At 42.5% G+C, this 19,611-nt stretch overlaps 1 protein-coding gene across 6 annotated transcripts in view; it reads right to left on the bottom strand.

Annotated features, from left to right (window-relative positions):
- The window catches only part of Pak1 (p21 (RAC1) activated kinase 1), a 146,428-nt gene that overhangs the window by 2,015 nt on the left and 124,802 nt on the right, over nt 1-19,611 (bottom strand). For all 6 annotated transcript variants that reach the window (XM_045145608.1, XM_045145610.1, XM_045145609.1 and 3 more), the window contains exons 9-14: nt 18,624-18,672; nt 13,900-14,012; nt 12,052-12,169; nt 7,300-7,399; nt 5,884-6,080; nt 4,832-4,969 (exon numbers count right to left, since the gene is read on the bottom strand). In XM_045145608.1, the coding sequence (XP_045001543.1) occupies nt 4,832-4,969; nt 5,884-6,080; nt 7,300-7,399; nt 12,052-12,169; nt 13,900-14,012; nt 18,624-18,672 (715 nt within the window). The remainder of the gene's footprint in view (nt 1-4,831; nt 4,970-5,883; nt 6,081-7,299; nt 7,400-12,051; nt 12,170-13,899; nt 14,013-18,623; nt 18,673-19,611) is intronic.

The raw sequence follows: 19,611 nt of genomic DNA, 5'->3' as shown, positions 1-19,611 counted from the left end.
GTGTACCTAAGAGCTTCTTACCTAAAAACTGTTTTTTTTATTTTTTTCATGTTTGTGCCTTGAGTATGTGGGATACTTCTTGCATTTGATAAAAAATATATGAGCAAGTATGATGTTTAAGCATTAATTATTTAATTCAAATGACAACATATCTGATTCATCTATCACACTTACAATATCATTAAACAGTCTCATGTATATGTATATAAGCACATACATAAAGATACAGACACACTCTTTGCTGAAAGTTGACTCAATTTTAAAAAAATTTATTTATTTATTTGAGAAGCGGGGGGAGAGAGAGAGAGAGAGAGAGAGAGAGAGAGAGAGAGAGAGAGAGAATGGGTGCACCAGGGCTTCCAGTCACTGCAAACGAATTCCAGATGCATGTGCCTCCTTGTGCATCTGGCTTATATGTGTCCTGGGGAATTGAACCGGGGTCCTTTGGCTTTGCAAGCAAATGCCTTAACTGCTAAGCCATCTTCTTCAGCCCTGATTCAACTTTTGTTGGGACAGAAATAAGGTAACAAAAAGCTACTGAGAACAAGAAGTTACTATTACTATGAAAGAAATGAGCTTGCCTGTATCTTGAAAATGTAAATTCCGGTACCTCATGCTATTTGTTTCTGTACATAATTGCATTCTCACAGAAGAAGCAGATGTAAAAACTTCATGATTCAGAAAATCTTGGTTTTGAGTATTTATCATGTACATAGGTGAATTAATGAGCCTACATTCTCACAACACTCTGAGCTGAGAGAGCAGTCTGATCCAGCACTCAACTGACAGGCCTAAGTGTCCTCTGAACCAACTTACTTAAGTAAGCCCTACAAACCTTGTGAGCCTATAAAAGGAGTAACTGGGGCTGGAGAGATGGCTTAGTGGTTAAGCGCTTGCCTGTGAAGCCTAAGGACCCCGGTTTGAGGCTCAATTCCCCAGTACCCATGTAAGCCAGATGCACAAGGTGGTGCATGCATCTGTAGTTCGTTTGCAGTGGCCAGAGGTCATGGTGTGCCCATTTTCTCTCTGCCTTTTTTTGTCTGTCAGTCACAAATTAATAAATAAAAATAAACAAAAAAAAATTTTAAAAAGGAGTAACCAAGAGCATGCATACTTGAGAGCCAGACAGACACAGGATCCTCTACTTAACAGCTATATAATCATGGAAAGTTATTCAACCTCAATCTGTAAAAATGGGGAAAACCAAGCCTATAACCCACAGAGTTACTGTAAAGAACATATATACCTATGTTGTTACTGCTTGGGCCTAAATGTGGTGGAGTCACTGTAATATACCTATTTGTTACATTGCTGTATCAGGAAGAAACCGTAGAAGGCACTAGCTTTTCAATCGCTATAATTTGGTACCTAATTAAGAATGACATTTTCACCAGTCACAGACATCGCATAGTATTTGTGTATTTCCTAATTTGGAAAAAGAAAAAAGAAAAACTTCTAGGTAACATGGCAGTGTACCAGCCACGCCAAAGCAGCCCAGGGAGGAAAATAAGCAGAAAAGGAGCAAAATACACTTTTCTACTGAAAAGTGAAAGTGTGTAAGGAATTATCAACCACAGCAGAGAAGCAGGAGTCTCAGATCTTCTGGCAAGCAGGAAACCAGCCAGAATCCCGGTCAGCGGCCGTATCTGTGCGCCCACTGAGCTGGGGCAGAGCTGTAGCAGCAGAAACCAGGTGAAGGGATTTCCCACTCACACCAGCCTCCTGGCAAAGTCAAGAAGCCTGAAGGAGAAGACAGCAGGGACCAGCTGAGCAGCTCCGGTACAACTCCAGGCATCCTGCACAGCCTCCCTTCCCCCAGCTGCCAGTGCCGCAAACCAACAGAGAACGTACCCATCCCCCAGCCACATGGCATCCAGCACCGCCAACGAGAACACCAGATCCAAGCAGTCTAACCCAGTCCAGCGTGCAACAGAGAGGGGTCAGCATGGGCTCAGCGCTGGTGAGGTTGGGGGCCGTCCCGGAAGATAACAGGACCTAATACACAAAGCCCCGTACATACGCCTGCACTGAAGTGTTCACCTTACCCTCCATGTCAGGGCAGGTTACATGTCAGATCTGATTGACGTGTTCTTGGATGCCTCTGCCATTCTCAAATGAGCTAGGTTTTGGTGTTGCCTTTGATGTTTCCTGATCTATAGTGCCTTTGACTTCCGTCATTCTTGAGGGCAGGGTCTGACTCGGCCCCAAGGGTGTGCTGTCCCATTTAAATAGGCCCATAGAAGATACAGGATCCTAAAGACTCTCTACTAGCAAAATGTTAGAGTTGATAAACACTTTTAGCAATGTAGCAGGATACAAAAGAAACACACAGAAATCAGTAGCTTTCCTATATACTAACAACAAATATGCTGAGAATGAAATCGGGGAATCACTCCCATTCACAATTGCCTAAAACAAAAAAAACAAGTACTTTGGAATAAACCTAACCAAAGAAGTGAAGGGTCTCTATAATGAAAACCTTAAAACACTCAAGTGAGAAATTTCAGAAGACACTAGGAAATGGAAAGACATCCCATGTTCCTGGATTGGAAGAATCAATATACAAATCTTACTAAAAGCATTCTATACTTTTAATGTAATCTCCATCAAAATTCCAATGGCATTCATCACAGAATAGAAAAAACAATCCTAAATTTCATTTGAAAACACAAAAAACCTTGAATAGCTAAAACAATTTTGAGCAATAAAAATAAGGCTGGTGGTACCACCATACTTGACTTTAAGCTATATTACAGAGCCATAGAAACAGAAACAGCATGATACTGGCATAAAAAGAGACACGTAGATCAACGGGACAGAATAGAGGACAAAGATGTAAATCCTGGAAACTATAACCATGTGCTCTTCGACAAAAATATCTGTTGGAGAAAAGACAGCCTCTATAATAAATGGTACTGGAAAAACTGGATATCTATATGTAGAAGGAAGAAAATGGATCCTTATCTCTTTCCATGCATAAGACCCAAGTCCAAATGGAACAAAGACCTTACTATCAGACCCAAAACTCTGAAGCCGGTAGCAGAAAAAGTAGGAAAAACCCTTCAACATATTGGCCTAGGCAATGACTTTCTGAATATCGCCCCAGGTGCTCAGGAAATAAAACCACTAATCAACCACTGGGACCTCATGAAATTAAAAAGGTTTTGTATAGCCAAGGATACTATTAATAGAACAAAGAGACAACCTACGGAATGGGAGAAAATCTTTGCCAGCTATACATCTGACAGAGGATTAATATCCAGGATATATAAAGAACTAAAAAATAAATAATTAATTAATAAGAAATCAAACAACCCAATTAAAAATGGGCTATGGAACTAGAGAGTTCTCAAAGGAAGAAATACAGATGGCCTATAAACATCAAAAAAAGGTTCTACATCCTTAGCTAGCCATGGGGGGGGGAATGCAAATTAAAACTGCGTTGAGATTCTATCTCACTCCTGTCAGAATGGCTACCACCAAGAAAACAAATGATAATAAATGCTGGCAGGGATGTGGTAAAAGAGGAACCTTTCTACAACACTGGTGGGAATGTAAACTGGTAGAGCCACCGTGGAAATCAATGTGGAGGTTCCTGAGGCAGCTGAAAGTAGATTTACAATATGACCCAGCGATGTATATTTCCTAATGTTTAGGTTTTCTAACATACAACTCACATAAAAGACAAAGGATTCTATATTGTACCATCTATTACAAAGGATCTTTTAGTCTCGATGGATCCTAGAGACTAATGGCTTAGATTTGGCAGAATCCAGATCCCATATCTAACTGGCCAGCGCTCTGCAATCAGTGGCCTCAATCACAAACATGCTAAAAATGTAGGCAAATAAGCAACTCCATTCAACTCAGTATTTTCTTTTTCTTTTTTTATTTTCTTTGTTTACTTGTAAGCAGAGAGTGACAAGAAGACAGAGACAGAATGGATACCAATCTGAGTCATTATAAGAGGAAACCCAGATATTAAAAAAACAGAGGTTCTAATCCAGTGGTAAAGACAGAGATGCTCAGACCCACGATAGGCCAGTGTGCTACGTCCCGCCCTGCCCTGCTCACACTTGGCCCTAGTGACATAAACCGACAAATGTATGCCTACTTATCAGTCAGCACCATAAAGGTGTATGTGATACTTAAATTATCAATGGGCAATGTAGTGAAATGACACTAGGAATAAGAAACTGTGTTGAAACATAAATGCTAAATACCAATGAAGGAGCCTGCTTAAGGCAGGCTTTGCAATCATATAAAGTACACTGTGACTTCAGGATTATGAAGGTGGGGTTTATATAACATTTGCTAAGCCTAGCTCTAGGTTTCCCTCCTCCCTCACAGAGTCTCACTGCAAACAAGTAGGATTCCACCGCCGTCATCTGAGCTCTCTGACGACGCAGTGTGAAGACCCAAAGCGCTCTACCCCATAAACTTGCTGCTGTTCCATGGTGTCACCTGTGCGTATCCCAATACACTGTGACTTGTGACAGGTTAAACTCCTCAGGGCTGCTTCTTTAGACTCAAAACCATGCCAGACTAGTTCAGGTAAAACAAAGGAAACCCTAAAGAAAGACACACAAAAAGACCAACGGGACCTCACAGTGATTTTTAGCTGAGCCTAGAGGATGTGCTAAGGGAGATGCTAAGGAACTATGATGAGGAGTAGATGCCCAGGGGTGCAGGCCGGGGCGCTAGAGTGAGTGTGTGAAGTGACATGAGAGATGCCTCCTTCTCCCCTAACAACTTCACAGAAGGAAAAGTGAAGTACAGGAGGCTTGGGAAGGGATTCCTGGAATGAGGCGTTTCTCTGCAGGCCAGTTACCTGTAGTAGTTCTTTAGCGGAACCCCTTTTCTCCACATCCATCTCAAGACAGCGGTTCAAAAAGTCCCGAAAGATAGCAGACAGTTTCTCTGGGTTCTGAAGCTCTGGGGTCCCATTGGTGGCAATGAGGTACAAGGCCTGGCAATATAAATGCACAATCATGTTGCATTCCTACTAAGGTTTTCTATTCTCTCCACACCACCTGTTGTATGCTCTAAGATACAAAAAGGCAGCTGTGATACTTTGCAAAGAATATAACCTAATAACCAGGTTTAATACTTAAAGGCCACCTGACCTTGTATTTGCAATTAAACTTCTAAGTTCCTTACTCATAAAATAATGCTGTCTAGGGCTGGAGGGATGGCTTAATGGTTAAGGCGTTTGCCTGCAAAGCCAAAGGACCCCATTTTGATTCCCCAGGACCCACATTAGACAGACGCACAAGAGAGCACACATGTCTGGAGTCTGTTTGCAGTGGCTGGAGGCCCTGGCATGCCCAGTCTCTCTCTGTCAAATAAATAAAAAAAATATTTAAAAAAATAATGCTGCATAATAAATTAAGAGTGCATTTGGAAAGCACTTTGTAAACATAATAAATTAAGGGGTTATTATGTTTTTGTATTACAGATGCTAATTGTTTACTATTCATTTAGCTGCTGACAGAAGTTACTCCTGGTGCCTTCACCTCAGTTATCCCAGGACTGTGAAAAGGAATGTTTGGTTAGGCAGCAAACGGACTTCCTCCCCCTTAACATAAAACAACTCTTGGAAAAGGTAAAGAAAAACATAATAGGAAACATCACAACACTCAGCACTTTAAATCACAAAGTACGTACGTAGCACAGTCTCTTTTAATGAGCGCAGTGACTGTGGGTGGCAGCTGGGCAAGGATGCCCATCCCCATTGCAGAGATGCCTACGACTGTGTTGTGCCTGAGCATTCATACTCTGACCCTGCTCCCGGTTTTCTGTCCACCACACTCCACTTATCACCTTCAGATCCACAAGGCCATCCCAAGGCAGACAAGGATGTGCTGTGCTGGTAATACTTACTCTCAGAGGGTTCTCATTGAGGTAAGGGGGCTCCCCCTCAATCATTTCAATAGCCATGATGCCCAGGGACCAGATGTCAACCTTGGGTCCATAGGCTTTCCGTGTCACAACCTCAGGTGCCATCCAATACGGAGTTCCTACCATGGTGCTCCGTTTGCTCTGCTCTGGGGTTATCTGCGCACAGAATCCAAAATCAGCTAGAAAGGGGGAAAAAGATACACATTTAGGGTACTCTGTCAATAACTGCCGGCTGTGTGCCTATCCATAGGCATCAAGCTATGTGGGCCTCCCTGCTACTTAATCCCTTATCTCACCAAAGTGGGCTACCATTCATGTCCAGCTACTAACCTACTCCTTGTTCAACCCTGAAGAGAAGCAGGAGGAATATAGAAGGCACACATCAATAGCCTCCCACCTTTTCCTCAAGCCAAGATGACAAGGCATTAAAGTCCAAACAGCCCATATTGACCTTAAATACTTGTCTCAAATTGGCCTTATACTTGAAAACCACTCCCATGCCCTAGAATCTTCTAATTAACTCCCTCCCTATTTCCTGGACACAAGTTCCTGAACTAAACCTTAATCACCAATAATTAGGCATGGCCCTATATTTGCCAGTTACTCATACTGTACCTCAGGCCAGAGGTTGCTAATAGGTTGCATGAACTGTCTACCCACCTGTGACATGGCCTGTTTGGTCAACTGGTCTCCCGACATTTGAGCCAAATGTTCTACCTATAGCTCTTTCACATTCAAACCATTATGTAAGGCAGTAGGCTCCTGGTAGCAAAGGCTGTCTCGTCTTTGTACCTCCAAGAAGGCTGGCATGTAACACATTCAATAAACGTTTTCTGAGTAAATAACTGAATAAACTAAATCACATAGAACATTTTTTTCTTGGCTAGAGATATGGCTTAGTGGTTAAGGTCCTTGCCTATGAAGCCTAAGGACCCAGGTTAGAACCCATGTAAACCAGATGCACATGGTGGCACATGTGTCTAGAATTTGTTTGCAGTAGCTAGAGGCTCTGGTGCAGCCATTCTCATTCTGTCTCTCAAATAAATAAATTAATTTAATTAAGTATTTCTATACTCTTAAAAACAACTCCCCCCACTAATTCCCAATTATTCACTACAAGTATGTCATACTAGACTGAAAATTCTTGGAGGTTGACAAATTGTACCCTCAGTGCCTTCAGAGAGCATTCAGGGAAAAAAAAAAAACAAAACTTTTAAATGTATAAAATAATGAAAAGATTATCTATGATAACACTGAGGCATATGCAAGGCCCACAACAGCCCACGACAGTACAGACTCGGTCGAACGTCACTCACTCACTAGTCTATGATTACCATCCCGTGGGACACGGGGTCCCATGTGGAGAGAAATGTTGTTAGTCTTAAGACTCCTACTTACTTAACTTGACAGAGCCATCCATTCCCAAAAGAATATTGTCACTCTTGATGTCTCTGTGAATGACTTGGTTTGAATGCAGGAACTCCAGAGCCTGTAGACACTGTTGAAGTGGTGTGAACACAAAGAGAAGGAAATGACATACATATACTACTTCCAGAAGACTAAGAGAAAAAACCCTCAACCAACCTCCTCATCTCAAGATAAAGGAAGTAAGGAACTCAGGAATAAAAGGACTTGTGTCCACATCAGAGGCAGAGCCAGACCCAAAACCAAGTCTTCTATCCTTAGCTAAGCAGGCTTAACACCCTATGATGCCTCTCATTCTCAGTTTCCTTTAGGCAAAGGTGTTCTTCCAGTGGATTTTCACGTCTGGGAAAGTAGACACACGGCAGTGAGTTAGCAAGATCGTCTTACTTGGCAAGGAGATAGTTCACACTATTATGACAGAGCTATGAAATATACAAAGACAAATATTCACTAGGCAAATGAACTTGAAAGTCAACTTGGGTTAAGTGAGACTGATACACTGAAAAAGAAACAAAGCTGGGCAGGGTGGCGCACGCCTGTAATCCCACCACTGGGGAGGCAGAGGTAGGAGGATCTCCATGAGTTTAAGGCCACCCTGTGACTACATAGTGAATTCCAGTCAGCCTGAGCTAGAGTGAGACCCTACCTTGAAAAACCAAAGGGGTGGGGGGAGGAGCACTTATAGTGATCCCTGACACCTCAAAAACAAGCAAAGCCCCACCTATCCTTAGCAGCCAAAATGGCACAATTAAAAATGTCTGGTTCTGTCATAACATCACTGACCAAATCACTATAGATGGCCTTCTCTGGTATACTGTTTTCTCATCTACAAAATGTGGTAATGAGATGAAGATAATCTTGGCTTTTCTGCTGAATTCAGCAGTTTCAGTTTATTACCCCAAAGCTAAATTTTTAAAACTTCTACCAGGGGATGGAGAGATGGCTTGGTGGTTAAGGCATTTCCCTGCAAAGCTAAAGAACACAGGTTCAATTCCCTAGGACCCACATAAGCCAGATGCACATGGGGGTACATGCATCTGGATTTCATTTGCAGTGGTTGGGGGCCCTGGCATGCCTATTCTTTCTCTCTCTCTCTTTCTCCCCCCCCCCCTTTCCCTGCCCATTTCCCTCTTTCTGTCAAATAAATAAAGAAAAATTGGGTGTGTGTTTGTGTATGTGTGTGTGTGTATGTATAAAAGAACTCATGTTTGAATTTCCAGGTCCCATGTAAGCTAGACACACAGTGACACAAACTCACAATGTCACACAAGCACACAAGGAGATGCAAGCATCTGGTGTTTGTTTGCAGTGGCTGAAGGCCCTGGGGCGCCCATTCTTTCTCTTTCTCTATCCCTCTCTCTCTCTCTCTCTCAAATAAATGTCAAAACACACAAGGAGGTACAAGCATCTGGTGTTTGTCTGCAGTGGTTGAAGGCCCTGGGGAACCCATTCTTTTTCTCTCTCTCAAATAAATTAAAAAAAAAACAAAATAACAACACAACAACAAACCCTTCTACCAAGACCACTATATATGCAAGTCAATAGGACAATGCTATTTGAATGGTTCTAACTTGAGAACATGCCAGCAGCTAAATTAAGAACAACAAGTCAATAACCACTGGTCTTCTGTTTTTGTTTTAGTCTTGGTAGGTATCACAGTTTGGTCTTTAACTTGGCATACTCTTGTCTCGGCCTCCCAAATACTGGGATTACAGTTCTGCACCATGACATCTGGCTCACTACAGTTTGTTTTCCTAAAAATAAGGGTTATTTGTAGGACCCAGGTCTCTGGATGTCAAAAGTTATGACTAAAAGGATGATCCTGGGAAATCTGAACCTTCAATGTGCTGACGGTGGGAACATGCGATGGCTCAGCTGCTAGAAAACAGACTGGCAGGCGCGCAAAATGTTAAACCCAGAGCTGCCACCTCACCAGCAATTCCACTTACAGGTACATGCACAAGAGAGTGGAATCAAGCCAGACATGAACGTTCATGACAGCATTTGTCACAATTCATATTCATATTCATAAATGACAAACAGTGGAATATATGCTACTTCGGGGGGAAAAGGAATGGAGATTGGTCCATGTTACATAAAAGAACTGCCAAGACATTACACAGAAGAGCACATATGATGATAATTCCACTTATATGAAATGTTAAGAATACAGACAGTGGATAGGGCTGAGAAACAAGGTGGGGACATGAGGAATGGATATAGAGTTTCTTTCTGGAGTGATAAAAATGATCTAAAATTCATTTTAATAATAGTTGTACAACTCTATGAATGTATTAAAAACTTGTGAATTATATACTTTAAGTGCGTGAGTTATATGGCATGTAAATTTTATCAGTAAACTGTTGGAAAAACAGAGATAGCCGGGTGTGATGGCACACGCCTTTAATCCCAGCACTCGGGAGGCAGGAAATAGCAGGATCACTGTGAGTTCAAGGCCAACCTGGGACTACAGAGAGAGTTCCAAGTCAGTGTAGGCATAAGAAGTGAGACCCAACCTCAAAAAACAAACAACAACAACAAAACCTCAGAGATAATGCTCTCTACTAGAGGCAATACCACCTACTTTTGTAACATTTAAATTTTTTCCACGTGCTTTTTCTTTGGGACAGGGAAAATCAAACTCATGCAAATACTCTAAACCAAGCTATATCAAATCCTCAAGAGCTTGAATCCTAAAAGTATCCCAAAGGAATATACAGTATGAATGTTACAATATCCACTCTACTTATGAATCCTTTTAGGCAAACTCATTTCCCCACATGTACATATGAATGTATATTCAATCAGTAAAAGTTGATTCTTCAGGATAGAGGTGAAAACAAATTAGGTAATATAGTGGTTTGTGGTCTTCCAAGAGTAACCATATGTACAGAATTACCCAACACATCAGTAGTATGAAAATTTCATGGGAAGAGGAATTAGTCAAGGGAAAAATCCACAGAGGCTTCTTAGGAAAGAGATGCAATAAACAGGTCGTGAAATATTGCATTAGTGGTAGAGCAAGTCACAACTAGGAATCCCAACCTGGTATTAACCTAAGTGTGAGAGTCTGCATCCTAATGTTGTCAATGCATAGGTGACCTCACCTTTCTAGGATAGTGGTTTTTTTTTTTTTGGGTTGTTGTTTTTGTTTTTTCAAGGCAGAGTCTCACTCTAGCCCAGGCTGACCTGGAATTCACTATGTAGTCTCAGGGTGGCCCCGAACTCATGGTGATCCTCCTACCTCTGCCTCCTGAGTGCCAGGATTAAAGGCGTCTGCCACCACACCTGGCTTAGGATAGTTTTTTAGTTTTTCATAACACTGACTAAACATAAAACTGTATCTCCGAGTGTGGTGGCACACATCTTTAATCCCAGCACTCAGGAGGTAGAGGCAAGAGGATTCCTGTGAGTTTGAGGCCACCCTGAGGCTACAGAGTAAATTCTAGATCAGCCTGGTCAGAGTGAGACCCTACCTTGGAAAACAAAAAACAAAACAAACAACAACAACAACAAAAAAAAAAAACCCAAACTGGATCATTTTAAAAAAAATTTTCATTTATTTATTTGAGAATGACAGAGAGAGAGAGAGAGAATGGGCATGCCAGGGCCTCCAGCCACTGGAAATGAATTCCAGACATGCGCTCCCCCTTGTGCAACTGGCTAATGTGGGTTCTGGGGAATCGAGCCTCAAACCAGGGTCCTTAGGCTTCATAGGCAAGCACTTAACCGCTAAGCCATCTCTCCAGCCCCAAAACTGTATCTTAATTTTATCTTTATGCCTCTAGGGCTTAAGCCAGAGATTTATTAGTAATCCCCATAAAATTTTGAACTTCACTTAATCTTTTATTCTTTCTTCAATTTTCTAACTGACTTCCTCCCTTCTAACCCCCCGCCCCCCAGGTTGGGTCTTGCTCTAGGCTGACCTAGAATTCACCATGTGGTCTTAGGCTGGCCTCAAACTCATATCAATCCTGGGATTGAAGGCATGCACCTCCATGCCCGGGCAATATCCTAACTTTCTACTATTGGGTATTAGAAAGTTCCAGTCTGTCAACAGCAGAACACCCAGTTATCATCAACATCTGGGTTTATTCCCACCATTTTGTCTCTACAATGGAAATGTAAACATGTGGCTATTCTCTGAGCATACTGCCCTCTGGAGGGCTTTCCCCTCTTACACCAGCACCTTACAGATACTAGGCATTTCGACAACAGGAGAGCCAAGTGTCTATGTAAGCTTGGTTTTCTGTTTGGCTCAGCTGGAGTTCTTTTACCCTAGATTTCTGCTGGCTTGAGGCTCTCTACACATCATTCAGATGCATATTCAAGTCTATGATAAAATCTGCCCTAACTACCTATCTAAAATAGTACCTTCCCTGTCACTACCTTCTTAGCTGTTTTCTTTCTTTTATAGTATATAAAGCAGGGACACAGGAAAAAACCATGCAGAAAAATATTACAATGTGTTTATAGTAGCCACATTTATGGACTGAAATTACGAGTGACCATTTAAACATTTACTCTCCAGTGCTTCCTAATTTTTTCTAGAATGGGCAGAATCTTTAGAGAAAAAATTATGGCAGAAATTCTAAAGCACAGGCATGCTATATGAGTGAAAAGATTGCCAGAACTAAGCTCAGCAGTTTCCACAGAGCCTAAAGTCTTGCTGGCTGTAGAATTTCACAGACAGGAGGTCACTTCCTGCTTGGTCCCTGGCCTTACCTCACGGCACACAGCTGCAATCTGGCCTTCGTCCATACAGGTTTCTGTCACCACATCTGTCAGGGAGCCTCCAGCCAAGTACTCCATGACAACCCACAGCTCATCCCCCACAAGGTAACTGCAGAGGAACAGGAAAGGGCAAGAAGGAACAGAATGAGTCACACAGGGGTTTCAAAAGCTAGAGGCTCAGCAGATAGAGGAAAATCTAGCTCAGTCAGCTTTGTAAGAGTCTAGGATTCCTTTGGGGGAGAAGCAGAATGTGGAGGACAGAATTACTAACTTTAAATCACTTGCGGGTATACCTGGAAAAAAACAAAGCAGATACGTTCTGTGATTCCAGAAACAGAAGAGGAGAGAGGAAGAGGAGGAGGAAGGGTTCCTGGAAGACTGTCACCCTTTCCAGGAATACCCCCTTCATCTGTCTACCTCAATCCCCCATTACTCCTGTAGCAGAGAAGGTGGTTTGCAAGCCAAGTTCCTACCTCCTCCACTAAATAAAGCTCTTTCGTCTTCCACCACTGTCTATGTTACTGGCCTTATCAAGCTACGTCAGAGTTGGACTTTATCTTGGTTACATAAGTACTAAAGAAAGCAAGGCTTAAGACTTAGTATTTAGCTAACATTTCTCAGAAACTTGGGCAGGACCTTAAATTTTATCCAGAGACATAGGGAAAAAAAGAGAATGACCAGAGGAAAGAGCCCGGGGCTGATGACAGCAACAGTCTCAGTCAACTCTCTAGTTTGCTAGTTACTTGCTTCCTAGTCTCAGGCCAGTTATTCTATGAACCCTCAGTTCTTCACGTGTGCAGTATGACTAAATGCTACTATATTGCTAGGAGACAGTGTCCCCCCAGAAGGCTTATGTGTTGAACGTTTGGCTCCAGACACTATTGAGAGGTGACTGCATTAAGAAGGCACTAACTTCATCAATGAATTAATTAATCCCTTCCCTTCCTAACCCCCCCTCCCCATACCTATCCACCTCTGTGTTTCTTCCTTGTCACAGGCCTGAGAACAGTGGAAGCAGCCGACCAAGGGATGAAACCTCAGAAACCATTAGCCCACCAATCCTTCCACCATTAAGTAGTTTACTTCAGGTACTCTGTTACAGTGATGAAAGACTGACTGACGTATCTACCTCAAAATAAACACTACTCACCAAAGTTCTGGCACAAAGTGCAACGCGATGTTAGCCATGACCCCTATTACTATATTTTAAAGAACAGAATTCTGGCAGAATGTCTGCCAGCCTGAAGGCACAAGAATGGTAGCAGCTACTGATGATATCTAAAAAGTTCTGAGTTTCCAGTTTAGTGCAACTTTATGTTTAAAGAAAAATTATCGATTTTAGTTAGAACCAGCTTACTTGGTGATGCCAAGAGGCATCCTAAAAAAACAGGAATGAAATCATTAAATTGTGTTGAGATTAGAAAAACAGAAGTCCCACTCTTTGCAGAAGGTTAGATCTCAAACACCTAGAACATCACATTTTAAGAGCATATGGATAATCAGGAGTTATTTAGGAGGATGAGGAGAATAAGGAAATACTTGGGGTACAGAAAGAGATAAAGAGCTAGATGGTGGACTCAGGCAGATGGGCTGCAGGTCTTCTCTGAGGCAGACAAAAATGGTATGAAATCAGCTGTCAGAACTACAGAGTGGGAGGGTTCAGCCTCACCCAGAAGAAATACTGAGCAAGCAGAGGTGTCTAACGTAATGCAGGGTCAGATTCAAAGAGCTCACACTATAGAAGATACTTTAAATGGAGGCAGTTCTAAGTGCTGGTTTTGTCTTTTCTTCTAACCCATCAGTTTCAAAGGCCCTAACCTGGATGCAACCACTCCATACCTGTCCAAGTAGTTCACAATATTTGGATTCTTGTTTTCCCTCATGACCAGGATCTCATTAATAATCAGCTCTTTCTTGGGCTGTTGCTGAAGATTCATCTGTTTAATGGCTACCTGAAATCACAGAACATTCATGTGCAAATAGAGTCATACAACATACTGATTATTACCTCATTATTATTATCATTATTATTATTACTACCAGACCTTAAGTACTAAGGAAACACAGATGGCTCAGTGTGGTGGTCTGATTCAGGTGTCCCCCATAAACTTAGGTGTTCTGAATGCTAGATTCCCAGCTGATGGAGATTTGGGAATTAACACCAATAATAATATGATTTATGGAAAAGCCCATATTCTTTCAACTCAAATTCAGTCATCTGAGGAAATCTAGTCAATTATTAAGAATAAAAATGGGGGCTGGAAAGATGGCTTAGTAGTTAAGGTGTTTGCCTACGAAGCCTAAGGACCCAGGTTTGATTCTCCAGGTCCCACGTACGCCAGATGCACAAGGTGGCACGTGTGTCTGGAGTTCATTTGCAGTGGCTAGAGACCTTGGCACGCCCATTCTCTCTCTCCCTCCTTCTCTTTGTCTCTAAGAAATAAATAAAAATAAATATTTTTAAAAGAATAAAACTGATTCTTTTAAGCATTCTGACCTCTTCTATTCCCTATTCCAAGTGATAAAGACTGTTTTTGAATGGGTTTCCCAATAGGTCAGGCACCTGGTCTCACTGCAGCTTTCTATAACAGTTGACGACTAGTTTTTCTTAATGCCTGAAAAAGCAACATATTGATAGCAAGTATAGTAAGCCCTCACAACTGGGGCTGGAGCCTTACGAGGGTCTTGCTGTGCCCCAGGCTTCCCAGAGGATGGGACAGTGTTCATGAGCCCCATCGTGGGAGAAGGCAAAGAGGGACTGGGACAGGACACTACTGTGACTCCGGCCCAGGCTTCATGCCCTTACCTACGCTAACCCTGCTCATCCAGGCTAGGGGACAGCACTCCGATCTTTTTTTTTTTTTTTTAAACGAACTGGACCTGAACTAAAAAAAAAAAAAAGTTATGCTTTGGGCTTGCCACTTTCTTAGTTAGACCAATCAGAAGTGAGTCAATCTGAACCTCAGTCTCTTCACTGATGTACTGATGACAGTAACTTCAACTATGGACTGCTTTGAGTGCCAACCCTATAAGCAAAGGACTTAAGTAATAAAGGAAGGCAATAATACCTGTGGTGAACACAGGAACAGACATCCGATTAGGGACCTGGCACAGACCAGCAGGAATGATAGCAGCAGCAGCAGCAGCAAGAGCCACAGCAACCACCAGTCGCCGCCCTTCCTTAGCATTGTCTGAATGGCTACGGTCAGGCTCTGTGCCAGCGGCTGCACTTAGCAACACCTAACATCCCTAAACATTTTTACATAAAGGAATTGAGGCTAAGATGCATAAGGAACCCGCCTATGATCATACAGTGCTCTGAGGTCCATATTGCACCAAAAGGCTCTTTTATCACACATATTCTCGTTAAAAACAGGCTGGAAAGTGATTGATCTCTAACTGGAAGACTTCCCAGCAGGATCGTGCTAACCTGTCTAGATGCGACAGATAAAAGCTCTGCTCTTCCGAGCTGGATAAGCCCTTAATAATCACTCTCCAAGCTCCACTGAAGATTTATAGTCCCCGGGGCAGGAAATGAGGCCTTCCTGACCACACTGCACTAGGCATCCTAATGGACTTGCTTCCATTCATAGTTTTACAACCACAGACACCCGCACAATGAAGTCAAGTGTCTCTTTCCTGTGGCCAGCTCCTCACACAGGCAACCTCCAGGACTTCCAGGAACCACTCGTCACCTGTCTGTCTCCCATCAAGAGCATTAAGACTTAAAGAGGCCAGAAACATGACAGCAGAGGCTGGGAGGGGACAACCTTAGCTCCGTCAGGGCGCGTCAGCTCCAAATGCACAGGATTCGAAGTCAAACCACCCTAAGCCAATCCTTGCTAAGTGCTAACAGCAAAGCCTGCAGCAAGGCTGTTTTTGCTCCCCATCTGTGCTCAATGTATTCATCAATGAAAGGAAATAATATTATCTACTTCATAATGTTCTTTTTAGGATTAGTAAAGTAAATTAGCCATGTTACTACTATCCTTCCTTAACACATTTTCACTTTAAGGCAAATTTCTCTCTATTATGAGATTCTTATATGTTTATAACGGAAATTAATACCATCGAAATTATAGCTTTTACATATATATGCACGGATGCTTTTTGGTTTTTTGTTTTTTTTCTCTCAAGATAGGGTCTCCCTCTAGCCCAGGCTGACCTGGAACTCACTCTGTAGTCCCAGGATGGCCTCAAACTCACAATAATCCTCCTACTTTTGACTCCTGAGTGACTAAAGGTCAACACTACCAGACACCTGGCTCACAATTTCAGTGTTTAAATGCCTGCATGGGACTGGATTTTTCACACAGTTCTTGGCACAAGGTACAACATAAAAGCTCAGTGACTGTTTTGCAGAATAAATAAGGTAAGTAAAAATGAGTAAGTATACAGTTCTTCAAGTTTATGGCATATCTTCACACTGCACTGCTTTACTGAATTCTTTCAACATTTTTCATGAGGTATGTTACACATAATTTATTAACAAATTTTCTGACAGAAAGAGGTCAAATTACTTATTTAAGGTAATATACATGGCTGAAGGCAAGCATCTTTGTCTCTGGATCCTTAACTATAATGATTTTAAAAGCTGACTTAACCTCAGTAGAACTTCAGTACTTGACTAACAACAGCCAGTGAAATATGTATGGTCCCTATTAAACATGACTTGTTCTGGACACCAGAGAGTTTTAGCCATCAAAAATACACAAGAAGGGCTGCAGAGATGGCTTAGCAGTTAAGACACTTGCTTACAAAGCCAAAGGACCCAGGTTCTATTCCCTAGTACCCACATAAGCCATATGTACAAGGTGGCACATATGTCTGGAGTTCATTTGCAGTGGCTAGAGGCTCTGGTGCCCCTATTCTCTCTCTCTCTCAAACTAATAAAAATAAATATTTTAAAAAATATATAGCTGGGTGTGGTGGTGCATGCCTTTAATCCCAGCACTTAGGAGGCAGAGGAAGGAGGATCACTGTGAGCTTGAGGTTACCCTGAGACTACATAGTAAACTGCAGGTCATTCTGGGCTAGAGAAAGACCCTACCTTGAAAAACTAACACACACACACACACACACACACACACACAGTATGTTCCAAGTAGATGAGCACAACTCTGTTTCCTTTCTTTTGGGGTATATAGGTGCACGTGTGGGGGTGTACACACGAGCATGCCCTATGTCCACACATGTGGAAACCAGAAGAAACAGTTGGTTGTCCTCCTCTACTGCCCCTTCACTTCACTTTCTGAGACAGGGTCTCTCACTGAACCTGGGGTGTGGTGATTTTCTAACAGACTAGATAGCTGGCAAGCCTCCTGCCTTTGCCCCCTTTAGCACTGGGATTACATGCACGTGTGGCCACGCCCAGCTTTTTTTTTTTAAAAAAAAAAGATTTTACTTTTATTTATTTATTAATTAGAGACAGAGAGAGGGAGGGAGAGAGAGTGTGAGAATGGGCACGCCAGGGCTTCTAGCCCCTGCAAATGAACTCCAGATGCACGTGGCCCCCCTATGCATCTGGCTAACATGAGAGCTGGAGAATTGAACCTGGGTCCTTAGGCTTCTCAGGCATGTGCCTTAACCACTAAGCCATCTCTCTAGCCCTATGCCCAGCTTTTTATGTGGGTGTTGGGGGTTGAGCTACAAAGAAACCCTAGAAACCTGATGATTTCATGGCTTCCTTTGGCTGATCTTAGGTCAGCAAAGGTCAGAGCTCTACACACTTATAAAACTAAAACTAAGGGCAAAGAGGTGCCTCCAAATAAAAGACTTCTGTGCAATCCTCGGTGTCGTATTGGAAGGATCACTACAAGAGACGCGAGTTTAAATCTCTTCTGCAACAGATTTCTCTCCCAAGTACCAAATTTGTTTAAGCAACTGCCCACTAGGCAAATTCTATAATGATCTCTTGGGTAGTGCCCAACATCTTCATACCTATACCTGCATCTTTTTTCTTTCTCTGAAAAGCTTCACTCACTTGTAAGTTACCCCCACAAGCACCAAATCCTACCAAACCTACCTGGTTCTCTCACCTATACTGCCATGCCTTTGTCTCAATATCATCTCTCACTTCTTTTTTTTAAATTTTTTTTTTGTTCATTTTTTATTTATTTATTTGAGAGCGACAGACACAGCGAGAAAGACAGATAGAGGGAGAGAGAGAGAATGGGCGCGCCAGGGCTTCCAGCCACTGTAAACGAACTCCAGACGCGTGCGCCCCCTTGTGCATCTGGCTAACGTGGGACCTGGGGAACCGAGCCTCGAACTGGGGTCCTTAGGCTTCACAGGCAAGCGCTTAACCGCTAAGCCATCTCTCCAGCCCCATCTCTCACTTCTTGACTCGCTTGGCTCGGTCTCACCTCCTCGGGGCTGCTCCCCATACTGCCGCTGCAATAGCTTTTCCAAGCTTAGGTCTCACCACGTTACTTGCTATTTGGCTCTAGCTTCGTATAGAAAGAAACTAGAAATGTCCTATTGAGCCAGAAGGGTTAAAGATTAGCCCCAAATACAAAGGAACTGTAGGACTACAGGAACAACAGCTGGTGATGGACACTTACCTCCTGTCCTGTGGCTACGTCCACTGCGGTATACACAGTACCGGAAGCGCTGAGCAAAGGGCGGAGGAGAGAAAAAAGCAAACACGGGTGTTCAATGATGTCCTATTTGCAGGGCAACTTTAAACACGATCTGGCAGTGCGCTGGCAAAAGCACCACGAATAATCCCTCCCATTTCATGTTTCATAGGCAGTATACGGTCATAGGGAATACAGACTCTATAAATCTAGAGCGTACGCCTTTTAACTGCCAGCTCTCTGATCCTGAGCATGTCATGAACTTCTCTGAGCTGTACTTTCCTCTTTGGTGATGTGAATACATGAGTAAAGAACACTGTAAATCTGTCAGTTCATGTAAAGCACTCAGTCACATGCCCAAAACTTATTAGTTTCTTATGCCTGCCTGCCCTCCTGCTCTCTATCACCTTGGGAAAGTTTTGTTGTTTGAAATTTCTTTGTGGGACAGATTAGATCTGTGACATTCAACTATATGTGAAAAGGTGGGGGGAGGCCTAAGGAGAATTCAAAATGAGATATGTATTTATTAAAATATGGAGTACAAATGTTCTTATTCACCTGGGTGCTGCTGACATAAGTTCATTCATTCAATGAAAATTCACTGAGTTGTGTACTCTGTGCGTTATCTTCTATTAAAATTTACATTAAGCCGGGCGTGGTGGCGCGCACCTTTAATCCCAGCACTCAAGGAGGCAGAGGTAGGAGGACCGCCATGAGTTCAAGGCCACCCTGAGACTACAGAGTTAATTCCAGGTCAGCCTGCACTAGAGTGAGACCCCACCTCGGGAAAAAAAAAAAAAAAATTATATTAAAAACTGAAACTTGTGCCTGGTACAGTAAGTAGTAGCTCGCAAATGTAATCCTAGCACTGGAAGGCAGGAGGTTTGCCATGAGTTCCAGGCAGCCTGGGCAAAAGTATGAGACCATGACTAAAAACAATAACAACAACAATTTCAACACACACAAGCTGAGT

Source organism: Jaculus jaculus, chromosome 3 (genome assembly GCF_020740685.1).
Source record: "Jaculus jaculus isolate mJacJac1 chromosome 3, mJacJac1.mat.Y.cur, whole genome shotgun sequence".
Taxonomy (NCBI): domain Eukaryota; kingdom Metazoa; phylum Chordata; class Mammalia; order Rodentia; family Dipodidae; genus Jaculus; species Jaculus jaculus.
The sequence above is the reverse complement of the archived record's forward strand: the minus strand, read 5'-3'. Positions and strand labels throughout refer to the sequence as shown.